Here is a 26,322-nt window from a genome sequence, read left to right as displayed (position 1 = left end):
ATTGCAGGAGTAAAAGATTATTGCTCCTGCAATGCAATGTTTCTTTTGAACTGTCATGAAAGGGTTAAAGTTTCAGTTAAAAATACGGTGATATGATTGACTCCAGCTGGTCACATGGTACAGGGTGCAGTGAATGGCCCCATGCACCATGTGAGAGTTGTGGGCCAATCACAACTCTCCAGAAACAAAGCTGTTATGAATAAGATTGATTCAGAACAGCTTTGTTGTCATTGTGATCATATGATCACCAGGTCCCCGATTACTGGGACATGGGGTGAGGGGAGTGTTGCATTTAATACAGTCCCAACGACGTATGGTCCTGTAGCTGCCACCCGTTCACAGTACATTGCAGGCTGGCGGATGGAAGGTGGTTAAAGTAAAGACAAAACTTAATTTTTGGGTTTCCATTTGGGGTGGAGTAAGGCCTCATGCACACTGGACATCTTTTCAGCATCTCCTAGGTGCATCTGGGGTTTTTTTTTCCCTGCCTCTAAATGCCTCTGCCTGTAAGCCCAGGAGTCCATGCACACACAGGGTTTCAGAGGAGTTTAGAGGCATAAGCGTTTAGAGCCTGGGAAAAAAAATTTAAATCCCGTGCATTCAGAGAAAAAAAAACCGCTTGGTGCTTGAAAGCACATCTAAACGCGTGTTAACACTAGGTGCATTTAACGCTTGAGCATTAAAAACACGTTTAACACTTTTACAAGCATCAAGCTTCTTTTATACCAAAATAACGCTGTATGACCCTTTTCACATTGATAGACCCATCAGGTGCACCTATCAGTTTTTCAGGCAGATCCAATCCACCACTCCTTACAGAGCTATGGATGGTCTGATGCCAGCGGACATGTGCCAGCTGAAACCCGATCAGATCCTGTCTCCTATAAACAAATGGATGGGGATCCATTCCCCATCCGGTGGATCAGATGACAGTCAGATGGAAATGGACAGGCGGTCTGTTTCCATCTAAACACCACATAGAGAACAGCAGGCTGTGTCCATGTCTGCTCATCCTGTCATCCGCCTGCTCAATGGAGAAATCCCCCACTGAGCAGGCAGATCCGTCTGAAAGGCGCCTTAGGAGAGATAAGAAAAACATCCTGTGTGAATGAGGCCTTTGGGAGGTTAATAAACCAGTGAGTTTTTTTGTTTGTACCATCTTGTGTCCCATAGTGTGTATAAAATATAAGACAGTGTCTTATTTTCGGGGAAACATGGTATATACTGCAAAAGTTAGACAATCTGAACTAAGCTCTTGTAGGAATACAACACATTTCTGAAATATTAATGTATTTAAAGTTAGGTAATCTCTGACTGGAAAAGGGTTCCTTTACTTTGAATCCTATGTCCAGCAAAAACAGTTTTTCTATTTGTTTTGGATGAACTGGAGAAGTGTTCCTTCACTTCCTGTCCCATAGCCAAAATAGGAATTGAGAAGAAATTCCTCCAATGTGAGGGAATCTCAGTATGTCACCAGAACTAGTGCACCCACTGGAAGATTTTCCCCTCTATTAAGTGGGGTACACACTACAAGAAAATTAGACAATCGTTTGATTTTCCACAATCATGATGTAACCGACAATGGTATTAACTTGTATGAAAATTCTCGAATGACAAAAGGCAAACATTCTTTCTTTCCCTTGCCACCTTTTACCAGATCATTCTTTGCTTCTGATTATGTGCATTTTTTTCTCTTCGATCATTTCCGTTCGATTACTGTACACACTGAGCGAAAATCATACATTGTGTTCACGTACCATAAAAATTTCCTAGTTTGCACCTTCCTTTTTTCGTCTGAACAGCTGGAATCGGTTGTAGAGAGCACTATACTAACGATCAAATAATCAATTGATTGTTCCTCATACAGACATGTTCATACGATTTTCTTATAGTGTGTACTCAGCTTCACTGTTCTGTTGTCAACCGAAAGTTTGGAATTTTCTTTTACTTTCCCTTTCAATTATAAAAAGTAAAACAGGACAAATAGAGAGGGTGAATCTTCCTAACGGGCACAAAAAGCAATAAAAACTGACAGGTGTTGTAATCCCTCTCCACTCTATTCAAAACTAAAAATAGGGTTGATTATGGCAAAGAAAGCACCTCAGACCCCAATATAAAACAAACCTAACAAAGTGCAATTTGTAAATATTTTTTAAAAGTAAACAATGTGAATGGCAACATGTAACAAATATAAATTAGGTATTATTCCAACTTGACTGTTAAAGTGGACATAGACCTTATTATAACTTGCATGACTTTTAAATATACAGTTTCCCCTAAAATAAGACCTACCCCGAAAATAAGACCTAGTGCTATTTTTGGGAATTGCTAAAGTATTAGACCTACCCCGAAAATGAGACCTAGTTGTGATCATGGCTTTTTTTCAGCCGGAACGCCATTCTGTCACCAACCTTGTGCACACCCATATCTACTGTCTCTTATAAACACAGAAGCACGGCTGAAGTGACAGCACCATCCGCTCCCACAGAACCTCCCTACCACTGTACTCACTGTGGGACAGGGAAGGAACAGATATCTGCAGGCGCAGTGTGTTTAGGGGTGGGGCATTTCCTCCTGCAGCCTAATGCATGGAAGCCGATACCCAGGGGTGATGACCGGCCAGTGGGGAAGAGGCGGAGCGGTAAGTGCGCATGGTGCACTGTGTGGGAAGATAGGACCCGAAACGGGAGTTACTATAGAGAGGGGCCGACTGCTGACAGCTGTGTTTTGCAAAATTAGCTAACCATATGAGAGCAGTGGAGGGGGGGGATGTGCAAAGGTGAGCTGCAGTCAGGTGTTGCAGAGGTAAATTGAGTCAGGTGAGTTGCAGACAGGGTGCATAGGTGAGCCAAGTTGCAACCCATCTTTGCACCCCCCAGCCACAGCTCAGCTCTGCATTCCCCGTCTGCAACTCACCCCTTTACCCTGTCTATGGCTCATACCTGCACCCTGTCTGAAACTCACCTGTCAAGTCACCCCTGCAACACCTGACTGCAGCTCACAACTGTCATCAGTTGGCCCTCTCCATAGTAACCTTCATCCACAACTGCCTGCAGCTCACCTCTGCACCCCCTGTCCACACCTTGACATTAAAAAAATAGGACCTACCCCGAAAATAAGACCTAGTATGTTTTTTTTTTTACCCCAAAAAAATATAAGACAGTGTCTTATTTTCGGGGAAACATGGTATATACTGCAAAAGTTAGACAATCTGAACTAAGCTCTTGTAGTAATACAACACATTTCTGAAATATTAATGTATTTAAATTTAGGTAATCTCTGACTGGAAAAGGGTTCCTTTACTTTGAATCCTATGTCCAGCAAAAACAGTTTTTCTATTTGTTTTGGATGAACTGGAGAAGTGTTAGAACCACTGTCAAATTTTTACTGCTATCTGGGGCTCTCTGAGTGATTTCATCTTAAAGCGTTACTAAACTCACAACAGTTAAATCAGTCTGTATATGCAGTAAAGCATGCTTGTTATACTAACCTAAGAGGTTAATCCTCTACATTGTGTAAAAAGGATGGTTGATCCTGTCTTCTTTGATCTTCCCCTTCTACTGCTCCAATCCATTTCCTGATAGAACAGAGCCTTGGGGCAAGTTGCATAGGCTCAGTTTGGTGTGTAATGCTAGTTTTTTGGTTTTTTTTTTTTTTGGGAGAGTGCATGTGATCAGCACAGGGCCAATGAGCACTGTCCAGAAAAAGGATCAGGGATCCTGCAGCCTTCATAGAGCAGTCAGAACTGAAAGAAAAACTCCAAGTTTTAACCAGTGCCCTGCTGGACACTGATAGAAGTGACAAGACTGCTCTAACTGCTCATGAGAAAAGGTCTTTAGCAGTTTATATTTACTAAAATAATTTCATTTCCATGTTCTGTGTACTGTGGGAACCAGATAGAGCGAATGCAGGGTCCTGGGTTTAGTAACACTAATTCCTGTCCTGATGACAACAGTTTACCAGATATAAAAAGGTCAGCAGGACAGCAAGATAAGATAAAACTCTGATTCCAAGATAGCAGTAATAAACTGAAATGAGTTCTAATACTTCCATGCAAGTTTTTGGCTCGACACAGACACACTTCTTTAAAGCAATATTTAAAAAAAAAAAAAAACACAAACACTATGACAAACAAATTATTATGAACTGCTAATGAAATATTTTTATTGTTACACAAAATACCATATTAACAGAAGTACTCAGGAAACTGCAGGGTATGCAAACTCTGCATACCCTGAAGACACCGGCAAACTATATAGTGGAAGTCAACGTATTTCAGACTTAGAATTTCCTTTGTTTTCAGTGGGTCAGTTACATTTTAGCAGAGTTACCCTGATGATTAAAAATTGTGGACTGATTATAAGAGACAAAAACAAACCAAAATCCTTTATACTTCGATTGGCCAAAGGTTACCAAAATCCCACATTTATTGGCTTCTAAAAAGAACCTGGCACAGAGGTATGTAGGTAAGAATTGTCTGCCAAGCAATACATTTTGCCAGCCAAAAATTTAGTCCCAAGAAGCAGAAAAGATGAAACTTGCTTCATTTATAATGTAATCCTTAATAGAACTCCAGGTTAAACAAAAACGTTCTGATGGAGGAGCTAATATCTAAATAAAACAATTTTGCTTCCGTTTCTGAAGCTGGGAGGGCTGAAAAATTCTGAATGAACCTATCCCCTTACCAGACAGTCAGTTATGGTTTAAAGTAAACCTATCAGGAGACAGGAAAAAAATGAAAAAAAAAAGGGTCCAGAAACAACAAATCTAAGGAATCAGGAAAACAAAACAACTTTCCTTTATAAAACATCATGAACCAATACTTGGCTTAAATATATTTACATTGACAGGATTGGAGGAGAGGAAAAAAAAACCCACCAAAATACTGACTGCATCAAAAAAAAAAAAAAAGGACGGAGACCCATCCTTGTGTAAAAATGTAGAAAAAAGAAAACAAAACAGATGTCTTATTTTGTCTATGGTGGTTTTCATCTTATTCCTGGCTGGTGAGAAAAAGCCTATGTGCAAGGATTTGGCACTGGTAGAAGGAAACAGCCATGTTTCATAGTCATCTCTGGTGGAATGCAGTAAACAAAGTAATATTGATAAAAGTGAATTACTTTAACATATTATCTTTCTATCTTTCTGTTATTTAAACATAAAAAAATGCACTGGCAGTAGATAACTATGGTGCCATGAAAAAAATAATGTTTCCAAGAAAAATGTTTTTAGAAAGTTTAAAAGGATGTAATATGCGGCATGTTATTGTCACTCAGCTCACAAATGAGAGCATAGCCGACACATAGGGTACAATTCTCCATCTCAAAAAAAAAAAAAAAAAAAAAAAAATTGGGAAAAGGCAAATAGAAGACATGAATAGTTTAGCAGATGTGGGATCAGAAATGTGTATCATTCATCTCTGATTTAAAATTGGGTAAGGTGTGCTCAGATCTGAAGAGTCATTTAGAGATGACCACACCACTTCATTCAGTGCATTCATTAGTTAAGAGGAGGCCATATCTGGAAGACAAAAGAAAAATAAGATCACCTACCATAATAAATGTCAAACATAAAGAGAAAAAAAAAAAAAATCTGTCTGTATGTCATTTTAGCTATATAGTTTTGTCTCTATGTATATATTTCTTTGATGGAACTCCAAATAGCAGTAGAATATCAACAGGATTGTAACCATTCCATACTTCATCCAAAACCAAAAGAAGAAAAAAAAAAAAAAAAAAAAAATTGGCTGGACCCGCACTTTAATTACTTATTTAAACTGTGGATCTACATAAACAACTTCCACTCATGACTGAGTATGAGGCAGTTTCACCTATGATGCCGTTATAATTGGCTGGACCAGCACTGTCAGATTCTGTTAGAGATTTGAGCTTGCAGTTTGCTGACAGTGAGGTAGTGTGTGATTTTTTTCATGAGAAACATTTCATACACATATCTACCAAATAACATTTGCATTATTTATAAAATAGTCCTTCACACAGCAATTGTTGGCAAAATGTTTTTTTTTTCCTTTTTAAAAAAGCAGACTAAAAACAGAGCAGAAATTACGTTAATCTACTAAACTAAAAAAGTTACTGACAACGCAATAGGTATTTTACTGACCTTAAAATGGTTATGCCTGCACATCAACTAGTTCTGGAGGCATCGGAGACTTAGGATGTTTGCTTTCAAAGTGCTGCTTGAACGTTTTAGGGTCTGGCATCTGTGTCTAAATTTGAATGAAGATACATTTAAAATGGAAAACCAATAAAAAGAAATGATAGCACCAATACAACAAATTACTGTGTTCCCTTTAAAAAGGGCCCCTTCACACTAGAACGTGGAGCTGGAAACCTGCGTTTCTAGCGCCGCATTCAAAATGCACCGCAGATGCGATTTGCAGCGGATGTCAATAAGTTAACACTCCAAACTCAGGTCACAAACTTGCACTTTTGTACCATGCAGTTCATTTGCAGTGCATGCACTACTTTTGGTGCAGTGTGTTTTCAGCCAATTCAAGATGAATGGGCTGAAATCGCACTGCACAAAACTGCATGTGATTCGCACAGGAATGCACAGTGCCTTCCCTCAAAAGTTTCATTCAGATGGGCCAAAAAGCACATAAGAAAGTCGTCTATCATTATGACATACACTAAATTAGAAGAAAAGGTAATGTCTAAATCAGGGGTCCTCAAACTCTTTAAACAGGGGGCCAGTTCACTGTCCATCAGACCGTTGGAGGGCCGGACTATAATTTAAAAAAAAAAAACTATGAACAAATGCGGATTTGTGTGTCTTATGAAGCGAAATATACGGTAAATGCAGGACACCTTGTTGGGTCAGATCTGTGTACAACGTAGAGAGAGAGAGGGGGGGAGGGAGAGGGGGGGGAGAGAGAGAGAGAGGAGGGGGGAGAGAGGGAGGGGGGAGAGAGAGAGAGGGGGGGGGGAGAGAGAGAGGGGGGGGAGAGAGAGAGGGGGGGGAGAGAGAGAGGGGGGGGAGAGAGAGAGAGGGGGGGGAGAGAGAGAGAGGGGGGGGGAGAGAGAGGGGGGGGAGAGAGAGAGGGGGGGGGGAGAGAGAGGGGGGGGGGAGAGAGAGGGGGGGAGAGAGAGAGAGGGGGGGAGGAGAGAGGGGGGGGGAGGAGAGAGAGAGGGGGGGGAGAGAGAGAGGGGGGGAGAGAGGGGGGGGAGAGAGGGGGGGGAGAGAGGGGGGGGAGAGAGGGAGGGAGGGAGGGGGGAGAGAGGGGAGAGAGAGAGGGGGGGGAGAGAGGGGGGGGGAGAGAGGGGGGGAGAGAGGAGGGGGGGAGAGAGGGGGGGGAGAGGGGGGGGGAGAGAGAGGGGGGGAGAGAGAGGAGGGGGAGAGAGGGGAGAGAGTGGGAGAGAGGGAGGGGGGAGGGAGAGAAAGGGGAGGGGGGAGGGAGAGAAAGGGGAGGGGGGAGGGAGAGAAAGGGGAGGGGGAGGGAGAGAAAGGGGAGGGGGAGGGAGAGAAAGGGGAGGGGGAGGGAGAGAAAGGGGAGGGGGAGGGAGAGAAAGGGGAGGGGGGAGGGAGAGAAAGGGGGGGAGAGGGGGGAAGGGGAGAGAGGGGAGGGGGAAGAGAGGGGGGAGGGAGAGGAGGGAGGGGGAGAGGAGGGAGGGGGAGAGGAGGGAGGGGGAGGGGGAGAGAGGGGAGGGGGGGAGAGAGGAGGGGGAGGAGGGAGGGGGGGAGAGAGAGGGGGGGAGAGAGAGGGGGGGAGAGAGAGGGGGGGAGAGAGAGGGGGGGAGAGAGAGGGGGGGAGAGAGGGGGGGGAGAGAGAGGGGGGAGAGAGAGGGGGGAGAGAGAGGGGGGAGGGGGAAAGAGAGGGGGGAGAGAGAGAGGAGGGAGGGGGCCGTGACGGTTGCATGCACTGATCAGAATAGATGGCTGGCTGGCTGCAGAGAGGCCAGGTGAGTGGTGCAGGTTCATAAGCCGGGCCGACCTTCCCGTTCTAGAATTGCTGATCCCGCCCCCCTGCCTCCCGCCCAAGCCCTGCCAAGCTCTCCCGACCTGCTAAACCCTGGTCCCTTGCCTCGTGGCAGATACGCCCCTGCCCGGCGGGCCGGATAAATGGCCGCATGTGGCCCGCGGGCCGTAGTTTGAGGACCCCTGGTCTAAATGAAATCGCACCTCTATCACTGCTTTATTAATCTTATGTTGCTTAATGGTACATAAAAGTTGCCCCCACTCCTCCAAAAAAAAAAAAAAAATCCCTATTACGTTTCTCTTTGGTCATGTGAATGTTACCCTCAAAGCTGGTTCTGTTAGTGAGTGGCGGTGCAATCTTTGGACACACCACTGTTGGAGCCAAACAGAATAACCACGTATGTGCACTAGAGAAGGCCTTCAGGCATACCCAGAGAACATATCTAATAACTAATAACTAGTGCAGCTTTCAGGTGCCAACAATAATTTGGGGATTAGCGGTTTCAGTAGCAGTGAACAGCGTTGTTGGCCATGCACTGGAAAATCGAGTTATAAATCAGGGAAATGGCAGGATCACCAAGTAATACATCATTAAAAATACAGAGAATAAAAAAAAAATAAATAGGCATATTATGAATGTCTATATTTGGAATACTAGCAAAAGGTTTTTAAAATATGATAGCCATCAATTTTCTCACTGCAGAAGAGACCTCTCATACACACAAAGCAGTTCAGTGCTGTAGTGTTCTTCCTTTGTCCCAAAACACACAAAGCGGTCAAAGAATTGCAACACCCACATAAGCTACACATGTAATGGTACATCTTTTACAGATGAATGCAGGAGGTCATGCATGTGATCATCTGCAACAAAAGCATCAAATGCCTTCCTCTTGCAAGCCTATCTACTCTCAGAATTACAATGGAAACATGTACCTCTAGGGCAGTTTAACAAAATATCAAAATTTGCAATGCATTTATATATCACACATTTAAATAAAAATAAATATCTCCAGTGAGTTACCAATAACAGTATTTCTAGGATTTCTAGAATAGCAACATGAGAGATGAATGTGTTTCCTGCAGAGAAAAGAACCAAACAGAACAATGAAAAATCCCTCCTACCCCCTCATCTATCAGTTAAGGTAAAAGTAGAATCTCTCCCTCAGTGCACAAGGGAAAAATGAAAAAAACACTTAAAGGGTGGGAAGGAGGCTTGCTGTCCTGGAAGATTTCAAGAAATACTTTACCATTAAAACTCATTGGAGGGTTTCGACAATCATCTTCCAGGACAGCAATGTGTGGGGAAAGCCAAGTGACAGAAGCCTACCCCAGGGTAGGATCTTTCTGCTAAATGCCAGGTCTTGTGCAAGAGTCGCCACTCTATAGTGGGTGGGGAACGTATCCTAACTTGACCAAAAGGCTGCTTCACAGATCTGTTCCTCTGAAGTGCCTATTTTTTCTGGCCGTAATGTTGTTAAGTATTTCAGTAGAATGTGACTTTAGTGAAGGCGGCATCTGAAACTTGTCTTTATATACACAAAAATAATCTGCTTAAAATTACCTGGAAACTGTACATTTTGGGGCCTGTAAGTCCTTTTTAGGGACAATAAAAATTAGAAGATGGTTTGAGCTTCAAAAAAAAAAAAAAAAAAAAAAAAACTTTTGTGATATTTAGATTTTTTCCTAAGACATCTACGTACATTCAGGCACTAGAAGGTTTTTTTTTACCTTTTGCCACAAAAGGAAGGCAGCACAATGTTCTGTGAATTCTGTGAAACACCATAGCTAAAATTAGCAAAGGCATCAAACCTGGTCTTAGCATAACTTTACGTGGGAAAATTGTAAGGTAGGACTGACTGGCATGGCTTAAAGATCCCCTATGCTTCTGGATGTCAGAAAGGCTAAAAAAAAAACAAAACAGTTAACTTTTTTGTTAACCAGGCCAATTTTAACATTTCACACATACATGTAAAAATCTGCATTTTTTGCTAGATAATTACTTAGAATCCTCAAACAATATAAATTTGCAGAAAGAAAAGTCCCTGGATAATAAAATGGTGTGAAGCTGTGGAGTGGCAACAAAATATGGTACCTGAAAAATTCCATAAGCGTTGCTTTAAAAGCCTTTACAGGTTACCAGTTTATAGTTGCACAGGAGACTTGTGAACTGTTCTATGATCACTACAACTCCAATAGTCCAGGTCCAAAGCCCATCTTAAGAGTGAGCAAGAGAGGGTGGCTATGTTTTCAGATACAGTGGGACCATGGAGAACAAGCATATCCACCCTAAAACAGAAAGTTGGATCACAACAGCAAAAAAAAACAAAAAACTGAATCTGGAGATTTGGAGGAGGCTGAAAACAATAGAAAGTACTTTTTTGAGTCAAGAATACATGCTTGAATTTGATTATTTTTTGAAACCAGAGTTTAGTGTCACTTTAGGGTCCTTAGACAAATTCCAAGGAAGAATAATCATCTGCCATTACCCATGGCAAACGTTACTGAGGCAGCTTGGGCAGAACTACTGCGTTCTGCCAGCTGTAACCACAAACCTAAAAGGCAGACTTGAACAGGAAGACAAACTATTAAATCTATTATTTATTTATCAGAGTTTGTCAAATACACTGCTCAAAAAAATGAAAGGAACACTTTGAAAACACATCAGATCTCAATGGGGAAATATATCATGCTGGATATCTATACGGATATGGACTGGGTAGTGTGTTAGGAACGTAAAGATGCCCCATCGTTTGATGGAAATGAAAATTATCAACCTACAGAGGACTGAAATCAAAGACACCCCGAAAATCAAAGTGAAAAAATGATACAGCAGGCTAGTCCAATTTGCTGAAATTTCATTGCAGCAACTCAAAATGGTACTCAGTAGGTTGTATGGCCCCCACGTGCTTGTATGCATGCCTGACGTTGGGGCATGCTCCTAATGAGACGACAGATGGTGTCCTGAGGCATTTCCTACCAGATCTGGACCAGGGCATCACTGAGCTCCTGGACAGTCTGAGGTGCAACCTGGCGGCGTCGGATCGACCGAAACATGATATCCCAGAGGTGTTCTATTGGATTTAGGTCAGGCGAGCGTGGGGCCATTCAATGGTATCAATTGCTACATCCTCTAGGAACTGAATGTATACTCTTGCCACATGAGACTGGGCATTGTCGTGCACCAGGAGGAACCCAGGACCCACTGCACCAGTGTAGGGTCTCACAATCCATCCAAAGATTTCATTCTGATACCTAATGGCAGTCAGGGTGCCATTGTCTAGCCTGTAGAGGTCTGTGCATCCCTCCATGGATATGCCTCCCCAGACCATCACTCGCCTACCACCAAAACAGTCATGCTGAACAATGTTACAGGCAGCATAACGTTCTCCATGGCTTCTCCAGACCCTTTCACATCTGTCACATGTGCTCAGGTGAACCCGCTCTGTGTGAAAAAGCACAGGGCACCAGTGGTGGACCTGCCAATTCTGGTGTTCAATGGCAAATCGAGCTCTATGGTGACAGGCAGAGAGCATAGGGCCCACTAAAGGACGTCAGGCATTCAGGCCACCCTCATGAAGTCTGTTTCTGATTGTCTGCTCAAAGACATTCACATCAGTGGCCTGCTGAAGGTAATTTTGTAGGGCTCTGGCAGTGCTCATCCTGTTCCTCTTTGCACAAAAGAGCAGATACTGGTCCTGCTGATGGCTTAAGGACCTTCTATGGCCCTGTCCAGCTCTCCTAGAGTAACTGCCTGTCTCCTGGAATCTCCTCCATGCTCTTGAGACCTTCTGGCAATAACACGTATTGATGTGCCATCCTGGAGGAGTTGGACTGCTTGTGCAACCTCTTTAGGGTCCAGGTTTCGCCTCATACTATCAGTAGTAACTCTGACCCTAGCCAAATGCAAAACTAGTGAAAAACAGTCAGAAAAGTTGAGTAGGGAAAAAAAAAGTGGCCTCCACCTGTAAAACCATTCCTGTTTTGGGGATTGTCTGATTGTTGCCCATCTAGTTCCCCTGTTAATTTCATTAACACCAAAGCAACTGAAACTGATGAACAACCTCCTCTGCTACTTAACTAACTAGCTCAATATCCCAGGAGTTTATTTTACTTGATACTACACTGATTAAAAAGGGTTTCTCTATTTTTTTTTGAGCAGTGTAGAAATGCTGAAGTGATCAAATTAATGTTAGTATTGAAACATTTATCAAGCCCAAGAGTTTCATGATCTCTCAGAGTGACCACTGATGCCAAAGTGACTTATTGGTTTGACATCCTGATCTTGAACAACTCAGCAGTCCAAAAGATTTTTCTGCTAGGACAGTTAATTTAACAGCCCAAGGAAAGTGTTCTTTGGGCTGAGAGTAGTAGGGGTTTTTTTCTGTTGACCAGCCATCCCAGCTTTGTCAAGGTGAAGAGGACACTTTGTAGGTCCTGTATGACTTTTTCATCTGACAGTGCATAGAGGAGAATGCCCTCCCAAGTATAGAATGAGAGAAATTTCCTGAAGACAAAGGTGGGACATAAATTTCCATAGAATCTTGATGAAGATTCTGAGGGCTGCATACACACATCAAGGCACAAACCTGCCAGTGCCAAGTCCCCCACTATATCAAAAGTACAAAAATCTGGAACATTTTGTACACTAGGTGAATCAGGACATGCCTGTATGCATTCTGTAGATCCAAAGTGGTCATGAAACCATCCTTGAGGAGGATTTTGTGCACTGTGGTAAATATTTTCCATCTTTATATTTTTTGTACTCCAAGAACTTGTTCAATACCTTCAAATTCATTCAGCATTTTCCTGAAACACATCAGAGTAGGATCTTGTTCTCTGGTACTGGAATAATGACTCTGCTGAAGGTATCTATGCAGTCTTTCAGGTCAGCTGCCTTTGTGTCTTTCAGAGAGCTTGTAAAGAAAAACGAGGGGGGGGGGGGGGATGGAAATTACATCCTTGTTGGGACTGACTTTGTGAGCTTGTTTTTTCTATTCCAGTAAATTTTTATTCTTTTCCACAGACCTGCATAAGATAGTATTTACCAAAGCCAAAGAGTAAGATACCATCAAAAAGGGATCCTGCACAACTCTTGACAACTCCTGCACAACTTTGAACGTACGCTTCTATTCTAATACTTCAGCCCGATAGTTCTTCTACCAGAATTCAATATTGCAACTGATCTAGTTAAGGCCCTAAAAGACTCTACTGCCACATCAACCAAGAAAACAACTGCATTTTCGACTGACAGAAAAATTAAGAATCTGTTCAGCTGGAGCAGTTTGGGAAACATGCTGTGATACACAATCCATCTACATTTCTGGTAATGCAAGTCCACCCAAGGCAGTGGCCATTACAGAAGTGTTAGCATCCTAGGCCACTCTCAGCAGCACATCAGCTTTGTTGTCCATTGAATACTTACATTCTTAGAGACCTGCAACAATACAACATCTAATTTATTAAAGATAATCTTTTCCAAGACCTAAAGTGAATTATCTTCTCTGGCCCTTTCCATTCACTTAGAATAGGATATTTAAGAGGTTGATGAAAAAGAAAAAAAAACAATATTCCCTGCTGTCCTTCAGAACTCTGTACACTCTATCCTGCCCCAAAATAACCTGAGGAGGGTCTGGGATATGTTCTGTTATAAGGCTTGTAACAAATGTTCCATCTCATCCAAAGCGAATAAATATAGCCTCTTCTACATCATGATTAGTGCCTTTAGCCTCTCATTCCTCCATTAACCCTTTCACTGCCAGAGCCGTTTCTGCATTCTAAAAATCATTTTAGGCTTAAAGATAAGTTAAAAACAAACATTTTCTTAAGGCAAAAGCCCTAGAGAATAAAATAGTAGTAGTCCTATTTATTTTATTTCACATGACATTAGCACAACGGTTTATGAAATGTAAAATTTCTGTAAAAAATAAACTGAAAATAGTAGGGCAATATATTACCCATTTTTTGTTACAATAATACAAAATATTAGGTTGTGCCAAGTAAATAGATACACAAAATGTCAAAGCTTATAATTGCATGTACCCCCAACATGGCACAAACTTCAGATACCCTAAATTTTCTTGAGGTGATGCTTTAAAAGTCAGGTCATCAGTTTAGAGTTAATCGTGAATAATGGCCTTGTATTACCCTCACTCCGCCATACGTGGCGATATGCAACGTGTATTGCACTCAACATTTTTCATCACATCAGAGACAAAACGTCCTCTATGTGATGACTTTGGGTTTTGGTGACAGGTTCTCTTACTGAAAGTAACACCAGATCCTAAAAGTGATGCTTTATACGTCATTAGCAGGAAGGAGACATCAGTGAAAGGAGGTTCGCTGATCCACCTCCCCTTTACCCGCCAACATCCCTCATGCTGGTCCTGGGTACGCTGATGGGTACGTGGAGCCTGAGAAACATGGCAGGAGTGGGCTGGTGGGGCGACTGGCAGTTACGGGAGTGTGTGGAAGCGACTGTGTGAGTGCACAGCTGCCTTTTCGCTAGCAGCCAGTTTGTCATATTTACAAACCACTTTGTGTAAGGCCAGTCAGTTTTTCAGGGGGACCCAATAGGACCATCCATAGCTCTCTATAGAGCGGCTGGTGTCAGCAGTCATGCGTCTGCTGACAACTTCCATTAACCAATCCGATCCTGTACACTAAAAACAGATGAATGGGGATCCATTCCCCATCCATCCGGTGGATCGGATGACAGTCGGGTGGAAACAGACAGGCGATCCATTTCCATCCGACCATCCCATAGAAGACAGCAGGCTGTGTTTGTGTCCACTGTGCAGTAGCAGAGCGAACACAGACCTTTCATTCACTTGCTCAGCGGGGATCAGCAAAGAAATCCCCCCCGCTGAGCAAACAGATCCGCCCCGTTTGAAAGTGGCCTGAAACTCCCTGCCTTTGGGGAGGGGGGGGGAGAAATCAGACTTTTTTTTCCTGTTTTACACAGAAAAAAAATTAGCATTTTTTTGTAACCACTTGCCAACTGGGCACTTTCACCCCCAGCCTGACCAGTCCAATTTTCAGCTTTCAGAGCAGTCACACTTTAAATGGCAATTGCGTGGTTATGCAAAACTGTACCCAAACAAAATTGTTGTTTGTTTGAGAAAAAGAGCTTTCTTTTGGTGGCATTTAATCACCACTGGGGTTTTTAATTTTTTGCTAAACAAATGAAAAAAGACTGAAAATTTTAGAGAAAACAAAAAAACGTTTCTTAGATTCTGTTATAAGGTTTTGTAAGGAAGTGATTTTTTTTCCTTCACAGATGTGCGCTGATAAGGCTGAACTGATGGGCACTGATGAGGCAGCACTTATTAAGAGGCACTAACATTCATCACTGATAGCAAGCACTGACGGGCACTCAACCAGCACTGACGAACACCGAAAAGTGGCACCGATGGGGCAGCACTGATTATCAGTGTAGATGTCCTCTCTTTAGATCACTTACAGGCTCTCCTCATGCGCTGTCAATGTGAGGCGAGGACTGCCGACAACCAGCATTTCCTGTTTACAGTGTGATCAGTTGTGATTGGACACAGGTGATCACATAACAAAGGGCCACTCTTATTGGCCATTTACCACGATCTGTGATCAGCTGTGTCCAAAGGATCACAGATTATGCCCGAAGCGTGCCCCATGAGGGTGCGTGGGAAGGTGGGGGAGTGGTTCTGGGTGGACGCCCTCCCAGAACTAGCCGACCGTGCAGTAGCCGTCTTTTGGCTATAGCGTGGTCGACAAGTGGTTAAACAGGAGCCTGCAATGCATTGCACCCATGATAAGTTGATCATGATGTCAGGCTCCAGTAAACTCTTCCAACTCTCTGCCCAAACCTCTGCACAGGCTGTCAGTTACAGGGCTGGAAGAAGATTAAATGGACTATAGCCTGGTTCACACCTGTGCATTGCGCTTTTTGTCCATTTTGCAGTGTGTTTTTGCATGCGCATTTTTACCAAGCCTTTTGTTTTCGTTAAAGTGGAAATGTTTTTTTACTGGGCAGAATAAAAACGCAGAATGCAGCAAAAATGCACTACTTGCATTTCAGCAGTGTGTCCATTGAACTGTATTGTAGCAAAAAAAAAAAAAAGTCCCTGGCCCTTTCCAAAAATGCAGCAGCTCAAAAATGCATAGATGTGAACATGTCCCATAGGAAACCATGTTAAGTGGACTGTAGTGAGTTCCTACAAAAAGCATTAGTGTAAACCAGGCCTATAAGTGTGCTGATTACCATACTCTTAATCCACTGAGAATTAGGTCCTTCTGCCGCAGTGTCAGATAGGACCTGTAGTATTCATTAACAGATCCCTGTGAATGAATGACACGGCTGTGTGAGTGGTGCCCAAACAGCAGATGCAGGGGAAAAGAAACACTGGCCGCTGTCACACGGTGAGGAGCTGATTGGGGCTGGCACAGGAAGCATTTGGACCAAGTTGCACTGTAAATATAGGTGTAACATGGTGCAAAAGGTGAACTTATCCTTTAAACCCTCAGGAGGAAAACTTTCCATTTGCTTCCTCTTTCTGAGCAACTAATGCTCTAAAAACCGGAGGGTAAATACCATCTCCATCCTCATAGTTTAAACAAAATCTTTCATTAACCCCTTGACACCGACGTAACAAATATGCGGCCTCACAGAACTGGGCTTTTTTCCATGGGGCCGCATATTTGCGTACCTGTCTTTGTGCTGGGAGCACGTCGCACGGTACACTCCCAGCACAAAGACCACGGTGTCACTGAGAGCACCGGATCCCGTTCTAACGATCGGGACACAGGACTCCTGATTCCAGGTCACATGATCGCTGTGATAGCCTCTGTTTGGCTATCACAGTGATCAGTCACTGTACAGCCCGACCCCCTTTTTTTCTCTCTGTGAATGGAGGAGAGAGATACATTGTATCTCTCTAACTCCTGGCATAGAGGGGAAAAAAAGAAATTTGTTAAAAAAAAAATAAAAAGATAAATATTAAAAAATAAAAATACCTAGATCAAGGTTTGATCTAGTTCAGTACCAGGGTTAGTGCTTGGTCAAGGTCAAGATTTAAAAAAAAAAAAAAAAAAAAAAAAAAAAAAATTTGGTGTCAGTGTGTTTTAGGAAAAAAAAAAAAAAAAAAAAACACAATCAAAATGTGCACTATTGTTTCTGGGCTGTAGTATGGGTATATATGGTATCGCTGCGATTGTCAAGAGCTGGAGAATTTATTTTGGATTGTTCTTTGGTGTTAGGTTATGGTAGTAACAAAAAACACACAGCTAAATAAAAACAAAAGATTTTTTTTTTACTATTTTGGGCCAGTTCTCCTTTGATAATAAAAAAAAAAAAATCAGGAGATATCCTTTACCATTTACCACCAAATGAAAGCCCAATTTGTCCTGAAAAAAACGCGGTATAATCCACCGGGATGTACAAAGTAGTTGTGATATGTACGGTTTTACTAACACCTGTCAACGTTGCAAAAATGTGCTTAGGCATTTAGATTTGTTTTACCCGTAGGCGTGAAGGGGTTAAAGTATGCCATCAGCTTCCAATCACAATAGTTACAAAAAGGCTTCATGCCAGATGCAAACATTTTCTCACTGCATTTACCTCAGTGCTTACACAATATGCCCAGTTTTTCTTTTGGCCACAATATTCAGTGGTGGTTTGCCTTCGTCAGCCTCCCTAGGGTCCATGGCTGGGATTGGCTGCCCTCTCTCCATGCTGTGCCAAGCAAGTGTTCCACAGAGGCCAGAAATACCTCATCCAGGACTGGAAGTGATGACGTAGGATCTCACTTTTGTTTTGTACAATAAAATGCTCGGCAAGTCTCCTGGCCACTTACTGGCAGGGAAAAAAAACCACTCAGAACACACCAAAGCTTGGCACTTGCATGTCCCCAGACTGGGGAGGACGGCTACATGGCAATAATGCCTGGGGCTTTGGGATTTAATCCCTCAAAAAAAAAGCAGGGGCATGATGCTGAAAAAAGGCGGCTACCCTCAGGGAAGGCATAAAGGTACCGCAGATCTACACCAAGATGGGGACTGCTGGCCAAACGGTTTGGCGGCTCCTGGATGGCAGGAAACACAATTCAAACTGAGGGACTGTGGGAGGGGTTCTTCACTATTCTGCTTGTGATTCCTGCAGAGGGAGGACCCAATCATTTCTCATGTTGCTGTACAGGAAGATGTTCGGGGAAATATATATTACCCTGCACACAGGACATGTGAAGACTAAAGCTGCCTTTGCGGCAGCCTTCTGATCATTCCCATGTTTCTTCTTTTCAGCTTGCTTCTTGGCATTCTTTTGTTGGGATTGTATCTTCTGCTGTCCCCTTGCCATCCTGCCAGCCCTGTAAAAGCATAGTAAATAATATTACGCACATAAGTAAAGCCTTCAGTATCATATGGTCTGAACTGTTGCAGTACTAATTTATCAACCATTTGCAGACCTTTTTGTCCCCCCTAAAACTCTGAGTGCCAGAGCAACTTTTTTTCCCCAAGACAGACAGGGTTTCAATTTGGGCGTTTCTTTTCCTTGTTTTTTTTTTTTTTTGGGAGAAAATCGTAAAAAGCTTGGAAAAATGTATTTTCCTGTAGTAATCACAACAAAGCATTCATATAATTTGCCTACCATGTGTATTTACTGCAAAACATCAACAAAGTCTGCTTATTAAAATTTCACATTAGGGTGACATGCAATAAAGCAGAATGGTGAAGCTCAAAATGAAACTTAATTTGTTCTACTTTAGGAAAGCTTTACAGTTCTACATTGTGATAAATGCAGTGAAAAAAAAAAAAGGTTTACATAAATTGTTAGACAAGGAAAAAAATTAGCACAACTATTTTTCAAAGGTTTCACAGTGAATGCAAATGCTATTTCTATCATCTCATGACATTGTCGGGACATGCGGAGGGACTATTTTAATTTACACATTTTTTCGTGCATAGCAGAGCCTCTGTCAGAACCTTCAACATCCTCCAGACCACCAAATGTAAGAGATGCCTGGTCCCCTGTCGGCTTCTAGACCACTACCAAACTAAGCTGATCAAAATTTGACTAGACAAAGTTCGATTCATGTCTGGCCCTTGCATTGGAACAGAAATCAATCAACTTTTGTTTAACCACCCTGCCCAATAAAAGCTGCCTGGTCAGTGGCTGCAGCGGTGATCTGTGTATTCTCCCCACTGTCATAATACAATACTGCACATTCACCTCGAATGTGTGGATGGGAGAATTGGTTCAGTGCCAGTGAACAAAAAAAAAAAAAAAAAAAGAGCCATGTATGGCCAGCTTAAAGCGGTATTTAACCCAAATGTAAACATTTAATATGTAGCAGCTTACTAATTCTTAGATGTGATGGCTGCATTTGTTTTCTCTTTTAAGCTTTCTTTCCTTTATATTCATCTGGTGGTCCAACCAGTAAGTCTGTTTTTCAACAGAACAAGCCTACATGTAAATGTAGCATGTAGAATGTTGGGACAAACCATTTACCAATAACGGGTGCTTGCAACGAGCATTCATTCATGTAAAATCCTTATCTCAAAAGGAAAAAACAAAAAAAACTGCTATAACTGATTATAAAGCGTGAGCTGGAGTTTGGCTTCAGTTTGTCAGGGTTTTAAATCTGCTAATATATTTAACACTCCCTTCCCTTCCAAGACTGACAGTGCTGCTGTGTGCTGGGTCTTGTGCTCCTTCCTCCAGAATGGTGTCTCACTAATAATTAAGGTGTGTTACTGGTCGATCACCAGGTGAAACCAGAGGGGGAAAAAAGCCAAAGAAGAGAAAACTAATGCAGCCACCACATCTAATGATTCGTAAGCTGCAATACAATTACATTTTTGATTGTGGGTTTAATATTGTTGTAATTTGCCTAGGGCTAGCACCAAGTGGCCACCAGTTGGTGGTCTAGGCATCTGACCAGCAAGTTTGCTCAGAAAGATGGTGAAGATTTCAAGTGGTTTCAAAGGATTGTTTTTTTTTTTTTAAATAATAGACGTCATACTTAGTTGCTCTGTGCAATAGTTTTGCACAGAGCAGCTCAACCTCCTCTTCTCAGGTCCCCTGCTAGCACTTCTGGCTCCTCCCCCTTGCTGAGTGCCTTCAGACCAAACTGCTTTCTCTGGGGGCACTTGTGCATGCTCGCTCCCGAGCCACCTCTGTGTCTATGGGACACAAAGAACATGGCTCAGTCCTGCCCCCCCCCCCCCACTTCCTCCTCACTGGCTGTGATTAACCGCAACAGGAGACAATGGTTCCTGCTGCTGCGTCTCAGCCAATGAAGAGAGAGAAACACAGGAGAGCCGCTGCTCTTGTGCACATCACTGGATCGGGCTCAAGTAAGTATTAGCAGGGGAGGCTGCGGGGGGGACCTGTACACGGAAGGTTTTTTCACTGTCATGCATAGAAAAAACCCTTCAGCCTTTACAACAATAAATGAGTGGTGGGAAGAGTGAATATAAACCAGTGGTTCACCGTGATTTTTCAAAGAAGCCCGGTGTGGTTTCGTTCAGCAGTCCAGATGCGAATTTTTAAAGTGTATGACACTTTGAATCTGAACCAGACTGAAAATCAGTTTTTTTTTAAAATTGTACTGCGGCTGGCCTGCACATATGAAAGCCGCTTTGGTTCACATGTCAAGCAAATCGGAAGTGGTTCAAAACTAGGGATGCACCGAAATTTCGGTGGCTGAAACGTTTCGTCCAAACACACCTCTTTCAGCCGTTGGCCGAAATAATAAAAAAAAAAAAATAGCACCGATACAGGTGCCGAAAAACCCCTTCCCTCGCCACCGGCCACCTCCGCCGCTTGGTAGTTCTCAGCCTTACCTGAGAAACCATCGATCCCGGCGCTGGGCATAGAGATGAGTGAAGGAAAGATGGCTGTCACTCATCTCTAAGCCCTTGGAGGACCTGAGCGATGTCACTTCCTGTTCCGGCCATTTTGTTTTTAATTTAAACACTAGATCAATGTTTTTCTTTTATCTAATGCTTTACATTGCAGAGGAGAGATGTGGGGTCTTATTGACCTCATATCTCTCCATAAAGAGGACCTGTCACTAATTATTTCTATCGCAAGGGATGCATACTTTCCTTGTGATAAGAATAAAAGTGATTAAAATTTTTTTTTAAAGGGACAGTGCAAAAAAAAAAAAAAAACCCCATAAAAAAAAAAAAAAAAAAAAAAAAAAAATGTTTAAAGTGCCCCCGTCCCCCTGTGCTCGCACGTAGTGGTGAACCCATACATAGGCCATGCCCACATATGTAAACGCTGTTCAAACCGCACACATGAGGTATCACCACAACCGTCAGATGAAGGGCAATAATTTTCGAACTAGACCTCTTCTGTAACGTTATACTGCTAACCTGTAGAAATTTTTAAAGCATCACCCATGGAGATTTTTAAGTAATGCAGTTTCACACCATTCCACAAGTGTGCGCAATTTTAAAGCGTGACATGTTGGGCATCTATTTACTCGCCTTAACATCCGCTTTCATATTTTACAAAAAAATTGGAGTACATATTGTTTTTTTTAATCAGTGTATTTTTTCAAAAAAATATATATTCATTTTTAAAAACTGCGCATTTCGGTTTCGGTTTTTGGCCAAGTTCAATTTACATTTTCGGCACCAGAATTTTCATTTCGATGCACCACTATTCAAAACGCATACAATTTGCATATATGTGAATCAGAACTTATCACATGTAATGCTACTGCAGACGGACTAGAAGAAATGATCAGAGACTGTGCTACAGAAGTGGCTGAAGAATGGACTAATGCAGTAGCAGGTCATCATCAACTGGGGACATGTTACAAGAGACTGCTAGAGATCACCTTTCCTTTCCTAGATTGTAAGCTCGAAAGAGCAGGGCCCTCGATCCCCTCATGTTTTGCATTGTATTGGTATTGTTCTGTCACATGTTCTGTCCCCCTTTGTAATGTACAGCGCTGAGGGAACCATTGGCGCTTTATAAATACTGTATAAAAATAATAATCACTGCTATTAAAGCGGGAGCTCCATGCAAAAGGGGATGTTCCACTTTAAGGCCTTCTCCCCTGCTCCCCATTAAGTTTTGGTACCTTTGGAGAATTGGTGGGAAGATACCCACTCTCATGTGATTGCCTAGGCGATTGGAAGAGGAAGTTGTTCCCCCCCCCCCTTCTTCCCGTAGTCTTCTAGGGCATGTGACAAGTCCCAGAAGACTGTGGGACCATTCACGTGGCGCAGCGCTGCATTCGTGGACACCCAGCTGTGAAGCCACTAGCTGTCACAGCCGGGTGCTCACATTTAATATGTCCGGTGCCAGGTACCCAGGATGGCCAGTGAACCCAGCTGGATCGCAGGACAGGTGAGAGGCTGTTTTTTTTAAAAGTCAGCAGCTAGTTTTTGTAGCTGTTGACTTTTATTTCTTTTTCACCGGAGACTGGAGCTCTGCTTTAATCTCCTCTTTACAAATCACTACTGTGACTCTTGAGGTTCTCGTCTATATTACAAACACCAAACAGCTATAAGTGGCCCGGGGGCTTCAGGATTCACGAATTCTATACAGGAACACATTTTCTCCACTCTGCTTTGTACATATACATTATATTGTCAAAAGTATTGGGACACCCCTCAGGGGTGTGGAAATTTTTGAAAAAACTACTTGTCCAGGGACTACATCGGTGCCCCAATCTACTTGTCCCCCATGACAAGCTACTTGTCCAGATAAAAAAATAAATACATTTTAAACAAAACTATTTAAATCGGAGGTGATATTAGGAGTTTGAAGCTTTTAAAAACAAAAAGGGGCTTTATGGCGACTTAAAACATTTAATATTTTTAACATTGTACTGTTTATCTCCTCCTCCCTCCCTGCCTCTCTCTAGCACTGCACCCGAGGACTAGCAGGAAGGGGAGAGCCCTTGCAATGTAATGAGCACAAATTGGTTGCCCAATCGACCAAGGTGGGTCAAGGCTTATCCTTTATTCCTTTTGCTGCCAGAGCCGTTTTTGCATTTTTTGCACAAGTTTAAAATATAATTTAGGCCTGAAGATTACATAAAACCCCCAAACATATATTTTCTGAAAGCAGAGACCCTAGAGAATAAAATAGTGGTAGTTCCAATTTTTTATGTCCCATAATATTACTGCAAAATTGGTTAATTTTAGGGCACAAAAAAATTACCTGATTTTTTTGTAAAATAGAAAAGATCAGGCTGCACAGAGTAAATAGATATCCAACTTGTCAAACCTTAAATTTGTGTGCGCTCGTGAAATGGCGACGAACTTCAGTACCCTATATTTTCTATAGGTGACACTTTTAAAGCTCCTTATAGGTCATTAGCGTTATGGAGGAGGTCTGGTGCTAGAATTATTGCTCTCATTCTGGTGTGCGCGGCAATAAGTGACATGTGTATCGCAATCAACGTTTTCATACGCAAGCTCCCCAGCGTGTGCTTTTACGTTTGTACATTTGGAGGGCCTCAATTTTTTTTGGTAGGGGGATGGCATGTGCTTGGGTGTAACTTTCATTTTTTTTTTTCTCATCACATAGGGGACAAAGTCTCCTATGTGATGATTTTTTGGTGACAGGTTCTCTTTATTGAGGCATCAAGGGTCTTCTTTGTGCTCCACTGAATGTAATGTGGTGCACTGTGTGGAAGCAGTTCGAATGCTTCCACCTGACAGGTGAGCCCACTGCTTGCCCGCAGCGGGGCTAAAGGTAGAAGAAAAAAAAACTACCTGACTGGTGCCCAAAACTTTATGTCCCGGGCGTCGGGCGATAGCAATCGAACATCCGACCCCTCCAAATCATTGGATTCAGGTGTTCCAATCACCTCCATGGCCACAGGTGTATAAAATCAAGCACCTAGGCATGCAGACTGCTTCTACAAACATTTGTGAAAGAATGGGTCGCTCTCAGGATCTCAGTGAATTCAAGTGTGGTACTGTGATAGGTTGCCACCTGTGCAAGAAGCCCATCTGTGAAATTTCCTTGCTACTAAATATTCCATGGTCAACTATCAGTGGTATTGTAACAAAGTGGAAGCAACTGGGAACAACAACTCAGCCACGAAGTGGTAGGCCATGTAAAATTACAGATCGGGATCAGCACATGCTGAAGCGCACAGTGCGCAATGGTCAACAACTGTCTGCAGAGTCAATAGCTAAAAACCTCCAAACTTCATGTGGCCTTCAGATTAGCACAACAGTGTGTAGAGAACTTCATGGAATGGGTTTCCGTGACCGAGCAGCTGGATCCAGGCCTTACATCACAAAATGCAATGCAAAGTGTCGGATGCAGTGGTGTAAAGCACGCCGCCACTGAACTCTAGAGCAGTGGAGACGTGTTCTCTAAAGTGACGAATCACGCTTCTCTGTCTGGCAATCCGATGGATGTGTCTGGGTTTGGCGGTTGCCAGGAGAATGGTACTTGCTTGACTGCATTGTGCCAAGGGTAAAGTTTGGTGGAGGGGGGATTATGATGTGGGGTTGTTTTTCAGGGGTTGGGCTTGGCCCCTTAGTTCCAGTGAAGGGAACTCTTAAGGCGTCAGCATACCAAGACATTTTGGACAATTTCATGCTCCCAACTTTATGGAACAGTTTGAGGACGGACCCTTCCTGTTCTAACATGACTGCGCACCAGTGTACAAAGCAAGGTCCATAAAGACATGGCGAGTTTGGGGTGGAGGAACTTGACTGGCCTACACAGAGTCCTGACCTAAACACGACAGAACACCTTTGGGATGAATTAGAGCGGAGACTGCGAGCCAGGCCTTCTCGTCAAACATTCCCATAAACACACTCCTAAACCTTGTGGACAGCCTTCCCAGAAGAGTTGAAGCTGTTTCGGCTGCAAAGGTTTGGCCAACTCAATATTGAACCCTACGGACTAAGACTGGGAAGCCTTTAAAGTTCATGTGCGTGTAAAGTCAGGAGCCCCAATACTATTGGCAACATATATCTATATGGATCTATGTAATCCAGAAAACCCCTGGTCCTCAGCTGTATTATCTCAATCCCTGGCAATTTGATTTAGTTCTATACTTTAGCCCTGATTAACCCCTTCCCGCCCGCGCCTCCCAGCCCTTTAAGAGTTTCAGAAGCCGGGAGGTGGGGAGGCGTTTAGGGATCATGTGACCGCCGTGGCGCGTCGTCACGGCGGTCACATGTTCGGGAAAGGTCCCGATCGATAGAGCAGACCGGGACCTTTCCGTGAGTAGCAGACGTGTGCTGGGAGCGCGCCCTCTCAGCACGTTTTTTGTTAATCGTATGCAAATGTGCGGCCGCTCGGCGTCTAGGCCCAGACGCCGAGAGGCCGCACATTTGTGCGCGGCCAGTGTGAAGAGGTTAAAGCGGTAGTAAACCACGTCCTTAAAAAATCCCCTGCAAAGTAAAGACAAAATGTGCATCATGCATGGCATACTAGCACATTATGTAAACTTTACCAGAAAATTAAGCCCTCCAGCAGCACAAAGTCACTGCTGTAGAGGCTTCCATCTTCAACTGTGGGTTCGCGAGCTCCGGTCATCTGTCTGGCAAAACAATGTCACTCCCACGCATCTGCATGGGAATCTCTGGACATGGCACAGTGCTCTGAAGGACCGACACGGGAACGCCACTTCTTCAGAGTGCATGCACCGGCTGTAGTAAACCCTACATGGGGCACCTTAGGAGATATTCCTTCTACCTACAGGTTACCTTTATTATACACTTACCTGGAGGTGTAAAGGAACCGAGTGGGATCACTAACACTTCAACAGTATCGGTCGTACTTTGTTATAGAGCAGTCACAGAGCTGGCAGGGTTTAGTGCTGGGCACCACAACTTGTCTGGCCATACATGAGCACATGGCTGTCTTCTGAGCCCCGAGCAGAGCACAGTGCTTCCCCCGGGGTATAGCATGTCTCTGTATGACCATGGCAACGTTCTGACGACACCCTACTGCTAACAGTAGCATCTATTAGCCCAGCTGGTATTCCCTCCATGTTGTCCGCCCAGACTCCGCTTTCCCCCGGTACCAACCCTCGCAGCTCGTTACATACCTCTCTTCCTCCTCAAGACACCACCAGGCCGCACCCAACTCCTAACTCCTCTCCTATCACGATAATTCAGTCACGCGGTGTCGCGACCCACAGGCGGCACTCACATCCGGGACTTTCCGGCTTCTTCCAGTTTCGCCATTACGTCACTTCCTCGCTAGGACGAGAAAGAGTGCTGCTAGGCAACAGTCACCATAGAGTTGATGCGTGTAATAGAGGGAAAGGGAGCTGTGCCCAGGAAAAGGCTCAGTGGGAGTCTTTTGCCACAAGAAACACAAATTAAAGAGACCAGATTTATGCAAAACAAATATAAGAAAAGTTTACTACATTAACTTATTTAACCAATTACCCTCTTCATGACCAGGCAATTTTT

The 26,322-nt window shown here is 43.3% G+C and overlaps 1 protein-coding gene across 1 annotated transcript; it reads right to left on the bottom strand.

Annotated features, from left to right (window-relative positions):
* Nucleotides 1-4,136: 4,136 nt before the first annotated feature.
* LOC149455467 (transcriptional regulator ZNF706-like) lies at nucleotides 4,137-26,107 on the bottom strand. Its single transcript, XM_089686334.1, has 4 exons — nucleotides 25,953-26,107; nucleotides 18,131-18,272; nucleotides 6,121-6,226; nucleotides 4,137-5,520 (listed from the first exon to the last, which is right to left on the bottom strand). Exons 2-3 carry the CDS (start codon nucleotides 18,260-18,262, stop codon nucleotides 6,131-6,133), a joined length of 228 nt encoding a protein of 75 aa, XP_089542460.1. The 5' UTR covers nucleotides 18,263-18,272; nucleotides 25,953-26,107; the 3' UTR covers nucleotides 4,137-5,520; nucleotides 6,121-6,130.
* Between the last annotated feature and the right edge of the window lie 215 nt (nucleotides 26,108-26,322).

The sequence above is a fragment of the Staurois parvus genome, unplaced genomic scaffold (assembly GCF_062004578.1).
Source record: "Staurois parvus isolate SC_StPar_1 unplaced genomic scaffold, SC_StPar_1.0 ptg000394l, whole genome shotgun sequence".
NCBI classification, from domain to species: domain Eukaryota; kingdom Metazoa; phylum Chordata; class Amphibia; order Anura; family Ranidae; genus Staurois; species Staurois parvus.
Note: the sequence above shows the minus strand (reverse complement) of the source record. Positions and strands in the feature narration are given on the sequence as shown.